The following is a 10232-nucleotide window of genomic DNA, read 5'->3' on the forward strand; positions in this document are numbered from 1 at the left end:
TCAGCCACTCCCCCCTCCCCATAGTCACCGATTGTCCCACTAGACTCCAGTTCCCATGTGTGTTTTATGCAGTTGACAAGACTGTTTACGAAAGGAACTACAAGAAATCCGTCTCGTAACTGTATTGAATACAAGAAAAAATGTCTTCTAAACCAAGTCAGGAGTTAGTCAGTCTTTTCAAGGAACTCAGAGAAAAAGCTCAAAAATCTGGCGTCAGTACAGAAGACATAAAGAACGAGTTCAAAAGAGGTGTTAAAAGTCGACCAAGAAAGACAAGCTCCAAAATAACCCTCTTTATAGTGTTCTTCATTATTCCTGTAGCTCTTGGTATTGGAGGTTATTTTTCTTCTCGATACCTCATGGATCTTTGGAAGGATGATTTATGCCTCTTAAATGTTAATGAAATTTTCAACGAGGTCGCTCGAAAGCCAACAAACTGTTCACTAATGTGCGAAGGACAAACAGAAGTTCCTCGACTTTCTGGACTTACAAGGCACAATTTTATCGAAAATTACGCTTACAATGGTCGCCCTTTAGTCGTTACTGATGCAGCTAAGAACTGGTCAGCTCTAGAAGTCTTCAACTTTTCGTTTTTTAAGCAACTTTACGATAGGAATAATGGGTCGTACGAAGTTAATGAAGAAGAATGCCAATTCTTTCCGTACAAAACCAATTTCAGTTCACTTCGCGAAGCCTTTAATATGCCCAAAGAGAGAGCTGAACTTAAAACTGAGCCTTGGTACTTTGGATGGTAAGTATTAAGAACCTTAAAGCTTACTTTATTTATTTTGACCACCCATATTTTATTTTTTTATGATAAATAATTTTGTTAAAAGAAAAAACGTACGATCCAAGGTATATCAGCTGCTATCATCAGCTGTTCTTTTAAATATATTTTATCTCGTGTTTTTATCTCTGTCATATTAATTGGTATCTTTTTAATATCTAGATACATATTTATATTCCTTTAGGTTTAAATATTTAAAGCTTACAGATGTATATTATATTTTACCTTAAAATTAGGGTCGCAAACATCGGAGAATATTTTACATTTGAAGTTTTTTGAAAACCATTTATTTGCTTAATATTTTTGATCATTAGCTGAATTTTTCTTTCAAATTCTACTCAAATTTTAGTCAAGCTTTTTCTCGTTATGACTTGTTTTTTCCTTGGTTTTGAAAAGTATCTCCACCTCCTTGAAAGCTTAGACTACGTGTATGCTCAAAAAAGAGTATATAATAATAATTGACACCTCAATATTCCTTAAGTTTTACTGTTGTTAATGATCATTCAATACTTGAACAGATGTTGCGTTTCGTCTTCATAATACAACCTACAGAAAACTTGACACCGTATGAAACATTATTCATTTATTTTCTTTCTTTTTGTTCTTTTTTTTCCAGTAAATTATTTTAGAAATCAAAAAAAGCATTTTTTTTTGACAAATCTTCGCTTGCTTTATTTTTTTTACATCTTACATTGTATTGTAAACAAAAATACTTTGATTTTTATTTTAGAAAGGCTTAGTAATGGATATCCTTTTTGTGTGGTATCATGCAGCTTAATTGTCAATAGAGCAAGAAGCATGAAAGCATGAGAGATATTAAGAAGGAAAACAAAAGGATTTGCTGATGAAACATCCATAAAGCAATTATAGAATGAGACCCATTAATTTGCATGAAAACTTTAGCCAAAACCATATGGTAATAATGTTTCTGGTATATTCAGGTGAATTTTCAATGCCGTTGTCTTTTAGTTTTAAAGGAAACTTTCTTTGATTTTTCCCCCCTGAAAGTCTTTATCTGGTATGCCAAACGCTTTCTTATGATCATGAAGTGGATGAGAAAGTGAATAAAGAGAGTGAATATTAATTATCTTTACCATAAAACTTATCGAACCCCAAAACAACCTCTGGCATAGGCTGATCAAAGTCAAGGCACAGCTAAACCCACAGATCAAATTTAGTACGTTGTTTTCCCGGGGGGGGGGGGGGTACTCCGCCAGAATTTGGGTAGGGGTGTTCCGCTGGGATTCTCAAAGGGGTACCCTGTTTATGACAAAAAAACTCGAATTTGTAGACCCTGTTTATGACAAAAGATATAATTTATTGCACTGAGTTCCTGTTTCAATTATCATGTCATCTCGCGTATCGTTTTTTTAAGACCATAATAACCAGTTTCGGTCAATACAAAAGTAGAAACCCTGAATATGACAGGAAACTCAGGAAAAACTTGGAACTTGAGTGAAATTGCATACCCTGTTTATGACAAGAAGCTTGAAAAACCATACCCTGTTCAGCGGATCATCCCCGTATAGTCCATATATGGGAGTACCCCCCCCCCCCCCGGGTTGTTTTGCGGGGAAAAGAAATTTTAATGGCAGAGAAACCAAAGAAAAACCCTTGAATCAAGGAAGAGACCATTTTTAGTTTTTAAAATACTGATGGCAAGGTGTAATAGCAATCTCTGCTGGGCATCGTTATAAGTCTGATGCTTCTGACATTCCTTTCTGACATTATGGACAGAGTTACTAAAGACTTATCTACATAGCAAGCAGAATATGCTATCAGCATGACATCCTCACAAAAACTGCTGAGTTATCATGTGAATGGTGTACGATAGGTGACGTTAAAAGTATGGAAGTCAGATATAAATGGCATAAATTACCATTTTGTAACTCTCATTTTTATTTTCCTAGGAGTAATTGTGACCCAGTCGTTAGAGAAAAGTTACGTGAACATTATCAGTTACCATACTTCCTGCCATTGGACACCGAGACAAGTCAACAAGATTGGTTGTTTATGGGAGGACCTGGTCTTGGGGCTCAGATACATGTAAGTGATTTATAGATGATGGGTAGCATTCATATAGGGAGAGGCACTGAGATGGATTGGGTGTCTAGCCACCCCTGTTAGAGCTAAATGGATGAAAAATCTAAAAAGGAAACTATATTGGCTTGTACCAATAATTTCATTGATACTCTGATCAATCTTTGGGCTGATCATGGGGGGGGGGGGGGGGGGAGGTTAAATGCTATCATGCATGTCTTGTGCTATCATGCATGTCTTGTCTTGAAATTTGAAATTCTACAAGGAGGGGGGGGGGGGGGGGCAAAAAAAGAACAACATTACAGAGTTTGTACTGTATGGGAGTAGGGGGAGTCCTTTTACAAATATCCATGGTGGAGTATGGATATTTTCTGGAACTACACAATGTAAATTTTATTATTTCATTTATTGCACTGTTTTTATTTATATCAAGATTGATAGTGTCGAGCGTCCCTCTTGGCAAGCACAACTGTCAGGGACTAAAGTATGGACTCTCATCCCACCACCAGAATGTGAACATGTCTGTTCTACCCTCAAGGCTCAAGTTAACAAAGGAGAAGTCAGTAAGTATATAGGGTGTCAGGCTGTAACACTTGCCCTTCACCACTATGAGTTCTACTGGTGGGGATGTGATTTTGATTCCTGTGGACATCAGTGACCTTACCATGGCAGTTGACGTGTTCTTCCCTTCCTAGTTGCTATGAGGGTTTTTTGTCATCTAGGACATTCCCAAAATATACTTCCTCAGTAAAAATCAACTTGCCAGTGATAGTTGTGTACTTAGATTATTTAATGTACTCGGTACAGACCATTTTCTTATGGTTGCGTGTGCATCCAAATTTTAAGGGAACTTGACGGGCCATGATACCAGAACAGGAGCTTGTAATGAGAATTACCATACATTTCTATGAACTTTTTTTCAATAAGAATTCATAAAATTGATTTTTCTCCTTTTTAAATGTAAACCTGGCTTCTCAATTTTATGGAATTTGCATTTTTCAGTTTCGTGGCCTGTCAAGTTGGATGCACACACAATCTTGAAAAAACGGTCTATTGAGTGTGGAGTGTCCCCTGAGACTTGAAATGTTATTGGATTTTAGCAAATATTGTAGGATGGGGGTTAAATATTTTGTCAAGCTTTTTTCACAGTAGTTCCTGTCCTGTTGCTATTTTTGGCAACTGTGTAGGTTAATATTAATGTCTTTTATTGATATATCCTTTGCTGTTCTAGTCATCGTCGACACAAACCAATGGTTCCATAAGACAGAGGTTCTTCCTGGAGACATTAGCATAACAATAGGAGCAGAGTTTGATTAAACTACATCAAAATTAATGCTAGATTTAGGGATCGCTGATGGAGGTCAAAACGATGGTCCATGGTAGATATAGTTTTTACTGCAGTGGATTTGGTCTATCACTGTCTACTAACATACCACAAGAAACCAACACAATGTTTCCAGAAAAGTACCAAAGGCATTCAAAAAAAGATTAAATACGAAGTATTTTATTAATAATGATAATAATATTAATGGTAGTAGCTTAGCCTGTCATTTTATGCAAAGAAAATTTAAAGCTATGAACTTATAATATACCAGTAGTCCTATTAATATACCATACACCCAACATAAATTAATATAAACATAGATTTGAAATGTTGCTATAGCAACAGTAACTATGGCAACATCAAGCAAGGCAACTAGATAGAAGACCAGTGATATTGCTACTATTTTTGATGCTGTTTCTGATTGTTATTAGCTTGACTTGATGTAAGGAGCCTACGTGTAGATGGAATAAAACCCCAGTCAGAAATAAAAGCAGGTTCAACTGCACACAGATTAGAGATTAAAAAAATTAAACAACGAATCTCATATCACTGATTGTTAAACTTTGAAGGCATTGAACAATACTGTCTTTGGCACCAATAGCGCAGCGCACTGATTCTAAAAATAGCTTAAAGATTCGGACAAACATTGCATTCTGTTTAACCGCTACAAGGATTATACGAACCGATTTTATTATTTTTACTTAAAGTTACAATAATAACCCATGTAAACTAAGATCAACTGCAATCAGCTGTGAAAGTTATCTGCTGAAAGTAAACTTGTAAGTTTGTTTGTCTGAATTTTGCCTTTGTCTTCGTTTTTATGACGTTGGTTGTGCTGCGCTATTACTGATCAAGTAATGCCTAACGCCATGACCCTAAGGAGTTGACATCTGTGTAGAAGGCTGAAATAACTCTATATTAGGCATCCACAAATGGGTGTCTGCATATCATCTTTTAAGAAAACAATACATTTACAATTCCATTTTTCTATATTTTCAATCATCATCTATCTTGGCTTTTTACAATACATTATTCATAATTTCAAGAAATTTAGGATACGGTTCTGAATTTAGTAAATCATTTGTCTTCCCTAAAGTAAGATTAATTATTACTATGTACATTGGCTTAAATTATGACACCCCTTCCAAACTGCTACGCACACTGGTGTCAGACATTTTCTGAATTAGACAAACAAGGTGCATTGTGGTCTAGCTGGGGTGCGATCCACATTAGAAGTCATGATGAAAAGAACATGTTTGCACTCAAGCTATACCACAATGCACCTTGTTCATCTATCTCAGACGATGCCTATGATGTCCTTCATTTTGTAGGCATGTTACTGTCTAATAAGAACTGCCGGCACATACTAATTCACCACTATAAAATATCTCTCAACAAAGAAAGTCCTTCATTTCATAGCTTTGACATTATACTTGGCAAATGATGTGTCACTGTTATCGGAATTCATAAATAGGTTGGCTGTGATCTGGAATGTGTGTAAGGTTGAGTGACTGGAACCACTCTGAGCTTCGATGATAATAGTATCCTTCGATGGTTGCAGTTGATTTTTGTAAACAAATATAGTAGAAGCCTGCAAAAGAGGCACCGCTGATGTCTCTGATCTTGTGGTCAGGGACTAAGAACTGTTCCTAGGATTTGAAATAATTACAAGGTGAGTCTACATATTTTAGAGCCTAAAACACTGGAGATGTCTGCAGCAGAAACAACAACAACAGCAGCAAACAGCAACAACAACAACAGCAGCAAACATAGCAACAACAACAACAGCAAAAGAAGCAACAACAGCAGCAAACATAACAACAACAACAACAGCAGCAAACAGCAACTACAACAACAGCAGTAGCAAACAGCAACTTCAAAAGAAGCAACGACAACTATGACAGCAGCAAGTACATCAACAACTACAATAGCAGCAACGGCAGCAGTGACAAGAGCAGCAACAACTGCATCAACAACACAAAATCATGTATTTTAGCATACAACATAGCACAGCAGCAAACAGCAACTACAAAGGAAGCAACAGCAGCAGCAAGTATATCAACAACTACAACAGCAACAACTGCAACAACAACAACAAAATCATGTATTTTATCATACTAGAAGATAATATAGGTAAGTTGTAGTGCTTGGGAACGAGGTTATTCCAGGCGAAAGCCCTTGGAATTAAATTCGGAAAAATTAATTTCCAACCTCGCTGGGATTCGAACCCACGACCTTCGGAAATGTACTACCGATGCTCTACCAGCTGAGCTAGAGGTCAGACTGAGAGCAGGCCGGGGTGAAATAGATGTTAGGTCGCGGTAATTATGATGCAAAGATGAGAGTATGTGGACCGCGTGGCACTAATGAAATAGTAGAAGATAATATAGGTAAGTTGTAGTGCTTGGGAACGAGGTTATTCCAGGTGAAAGCCCTTGGAATTAAATTCGGAAAAATTAATTTCCGACCTCGCTGGGACTCGAACCCACGACCTTCGGAAATGTACTACCGATGCTCTACCAGCTGAGCTAGAGGTCAGACTGAGAGCAGGCCGGGGTGAAATAGATGTTAGGTCGCGGTAATTATGATGCAAAGATGAGAGTATGTGGACCGCGTGGCACTAATGAAATAGTAGAAGATAATATAGGTAAGTTGTAGTGCTTGGGAACGAGGTTATTCCAGGCGAAAGCCCTTGGAATTAAATTCGGAAAAATTAATTTCCGACCTCGCTGGGAAGGTCCGAAGGTCGTGGGTTCGAATCCCAGCGAGGTCGGAAATTAATTTTTCCGAATTTAATTCCAAGGGCTTTCGCCTGGAAAACCTCGTTCCCAAGCACTACAACTTACCTATATTATCTTCTACTATTTCATTAGTGCCACGCGGTCCACATTCTCTCATATTTTATCATACAGCATCATTATCAATTAACAGTAACCTATCGGTACTTATCCATAACACTAGGTTATACTTACTTTCCATCTCATAAAGACGAAATCTATATTATCCAGCTGAGAATAGTCAAAGCTGTCCGAGTTGAAAGTTTTTGCAAATTGATAAAAAGCCAGGAATTTTCCCTGTCAATGAACAAAATATCTATCATAAGGGGGAAAACAACAAACAGCTTCAATGACACAATTTGGGGTTAGCATGCCACAAGGGTCTAAGTTGGGATCCACTGGATTCATTAAATTTTACCCAATGTTTTCTGTCCACATCTTCATCAGCATCCTTATGATTGAAAAGAAAAAGATAAATTCATTAATAAGAATTGATAATAACTAGAGGTTCCCACTATTGGGGACTGTAGGTGTGTTGAATACATCAGGTGAAACTTATAAACACGGCGTAAAAAAACTTTACAACTGTACTACTAATGAATCTAAAATACACCTTTCATATTTTTTCCACTTATTTTACATGATTCAAAAGATAATAATGAAGTTTCTCCAAAAATCTATTGTAGACTGAAATCCATATATCTGTGAAATAGAATGAAAACTAAATAGCACTTAACACATCTATTTCTTTTGTTTTCAAATTATTGTTTCATTGGTGCTATTTTGTACTAATTAGTTAGTACTATTTCATGGATATATGTTTGGCACTCTTTACGGTACTCAAATTTAGAAGTCTTGCAGTGTTTGTTGCAACCTACCCATTTCCTTGTCAGGAAAGGATGTTTCCTTCCTATAACTTCTCCATCAAAATATGTCGTCAATGTAGGAAATTCCTGTGTGAAACATCAAAGAGAAATTTGGGCTGGTTAAACGAAATTGTCAAATGGTTGAAAAGAAAGTTGATCCTTTATTAGTTATATTCCATTTCATTGTTCGATATCTGTGATTTTATGCCAGAGTCTGAGTCTAAGCAAACATGACAAAGAAAATGTGTAACTTTCTGCAAAAAAGTTTCACCATTACAAAACTGGTTGCTATGAGACATGGAAGTTAGGCTGCATTCATAATGTATGGCAGAGGGGGGGGGGGGGGGGGGGGGGGTGGGGGCAGGTGAAATTGAGGGGCGATTGGGAAAATTTTGGTGGGAAAAAGGGGGGGATGGGCAAATTTTTATCAAATTTTCACCTGCCCCTCCCCCTTGCCATACACTATGAATGCAGCCTTACTTCCTTCAGCTTTAAATTAGTTAATATATTAATTAATAATTTGTATCGTAATGTTCAAAATATAAAATGATTAACAGTTCTAGCAATTAGCGAGACTAATATGACAGATTAAAAAATTTGGTAAAAAATGATACAAAATTTATCTTCAACAAATCTTGCTTTCTAATTGGTTTAGGTATGTGCATCATAATGACACACAACATGTTTGCACATTTTTTCTGTTGTTTAACTTATTCCCATTCATTTCCTTTCCATTTCTTTCTTCTCTCTTTACTCATTTTTTGAAAAGGTATGATTTTGAAATATATATGAATTTGTGAAGAAAATTAATGCATACCAGTGAAGGTTTGTGGAATTCCAAAGTGCTTGTATTGTTGAAGTTGCAATTATTTATATATTTAAATATTCTGAAGTTGGATATTGAGGCAAATCCTGAGTAAACACACAGTGACTGTTATTCAAGGAACACTGTGCTATTTCACAACTCTAAAAACTATTTTGGGTAATAAGGATTTTGATAGAGTGCACGCACTAAATCCGTGAACATTAATTAGTACTAATTAGTACTATTTCATACAGAATCCTTTCTTTTCTATTGTTTAATTATCACTATTTAGTACTAAAAGTTAGTATTTGTTTCATGGGTTTAGTGCGTGATTAAGATTAAAAAAGATTAAAGATTAAGATTAAAGATTAAGATTAAACAAGATAAAGAATAAGGAATCTTTCTCACACTATATAAACATATAAAAAAAACTTTTATATTTATTGTCTATCTATTTATGTTTACATCATTGAATCAATATTTTTGATCACTAATGAAATACTGGAATTTTCCCTCCAAAAACCATTAACGTATCTTACAAACTTCTAGAGGTTTCCAAAACATTTTTCAAATTTTTGTGATTAAATAAACATAAATTATTTGAAGTACAAGTCAATCATTTCCCATTAAAAGAAAATGAAAATTATAAATCATAGTAAGCTTATATTCAAAAACTTAACGTTAATATAATTTTTGTACAAATCTTAATTTGTACTTAAATTTATAGTACAAAACTACGAGTTTATTTAATATTATTTATGAACTATTAGAACTTTATGTATATAAAACGAACCTGGATAAAACTATTTGAAATTTAGGTTTTGTCACTAAATTAATCTTTAGTTTACAGACGTGAATTTATTTAAAAACTTTTAATTTTTACTAAAATAAGACTCAGGCTTTGACAAATTGTACTCTTTTTCGTTTAAGATCAAATTCACCTCACCTCTGTTAACTCTTTTATCTTTAGATATCCACAGAGGAAGGCATTCTCGTCGTCCACATGCTGTATAAATGTATAAATTATGTTGCTCATGATATATTCGTGAAGTTTGAAAGTTTGCTAGTGAAAAAATACTTTGGGAAGAAGTTAAAGATGACAGAAGTCAAACAAGACACGACCCACACGAACCTGTAATACAACTTCTACATCGTAACGATTTCCTTTACTTTTTTGATGTCCTTGGAATCTAGAACCACTGTAGAGTAAGGATTGAGCAAGACCGGGTTGTTTAGTGCTGGGAGGAAGAGGATTTGCAGCCACTTTTCCCGGCATTTTTTCGTCTTCCTTCGCAGTTTTTACAACAAATCTTTTGAAAGAACCTCCTCCTCTAGGGATTATGGGTAATGCTATTTGACACGTGACCTGGAGAAGACGTCACGCGATGCAACCACAGGACACCCAATCTCGATATGGTCATCGTTTCTCTTCTCTTTTATTCAATTTATTTTTCTTTCCTTAATTCGTGATGTATTCTGATTGACTTCCTATTCATCTACTTCCTTTTTCCTTTCATCTTTTATTACTTTCCTCTCTTCCTTTCCGCCTTTCTTATCTTTCAATTCTTTTCTTTTCTCTTTCTCTTCTTTTTTCTTTCTTTCTCTTATACATGCACTTCTTTCTTTGACCAAA

The 10232-nt window shown here is 35.6% G+C and overlaps 2 protein-coding genes across 2 annotated transcripts; one reads left to right on the forward strand and one right to left on the reverse strand.

The window, feature by feature from the left end:
• The first annotated feature begins 48 nt into the window (after positions 1-48).
• LOC116305975 (uncharacterized) lies at positions 49-4690 on the forward strand. Its single transcript, XM_089026158.1, has 4 exons — positions 49-751; positions 2698-2833; positions 3261-3390; positions 4059-4690. The coding sequence occupies exons 1-4, from the start codon at positions 141-143 to the stop codon at positions 4142-4144; spliced, it is 963 nt and encodes a 320-aa protein (XP_088882284.1). The 5' UTR covers positions 49-140; the 3' UTR covers positions 4145-4690.
• Positions 4316-9923, reverse strand: LOC116305977 (glucose-induced degradation protein 4 homolog). Its single transcript, XM_031715989.2, has 6 exons — positions 9732-9923; positions 9546-9605; positions 7807-7881; positions 7347-7379; positions 7124-7225; positions 4316-5800 (listed from the first exon to the last, which is right to left on the reverse strand). Exons 1-6 carry the CDS (start codon positions 9873-9875, stop codon positions 5606-5608), a joined length of 609 nt encoding a protein of 202 aa, XP_031571849.1. The 5' UTR covers positions 9876-9923; the 3' UTR covers positions 4316-5605.
• Positions 9924-10232: the final 309 nt, after the last annotated feature.

The sequence above is a fragment of the Actinia tenebrosa genome, unplaced genomic scaffold (assembly GCF_029948245.1).
Source record: "Actinia tenebrosa isolate PJP-AT-01 unplaced genomic scaffold, QUT_ActTen_1.0 PGA_scaffold0__85_contigs__length_37466705, whole genome shotgun sequence".
Classification (NCBI taxonomy): Eukaryota; Metazoa; Cnidaria; class Anthozoa; order Actiniaria; family Actiniidae; genus Actinia; species Actinia tenebrosa.

What these genes read in the sequence shown, in the direction of transcription:
- LOC116305977 (XM_031715989.2), bottom strand. Translation starts at nt 9,875, where the DNA reads ATGCCGGGAAAAGTGGCTGCAAATCCTCTTCCTCCCAGCACTAAACAA. An exon ending in ATGTAGAAGTTGTATTACAG is followed by an intron (nt 9,606 to 9,731) that starts GTTCGTGTGGGT and finishes ACATTTATACAG; the next exon opens with CATGTGGACGACGAGAATGC. An exon ending in CTTTCCTGACAAGGAAATGG is followed by an intron (nt 7,380 to 7,806) that starts GTAGGTTGCAAC and finishes TTCAATCATAAG; the next exon opens with GATGCTGATGAAGATGTGGA.
- LOC116305975 (XM_089026158.1), top strand. Translation starts at nt 141, where the DNA reads ATGTCTTCTAAACCAAGTCAGGAGTTAGTCAGTCTTTTCAAGGAACTC. An exon ending in GAGCCTTGGTACTTTGGATG is followed by an intron (nt 752 to 2,697) that starts GTAAGTATTAAG and finishes TTATTTTCCTAG; the next exon opens with GAGTAATTGTGACCCAGTCG. An exon ending in AGTTAACAAAGGAGAAGTCA is followed by an intron (nt 3,391 to 4,058) that starts GTAAGTATATAG and finishes TTGCTGTTCTAG; the next exon opens with TCATCGTCGACACAAACCAA.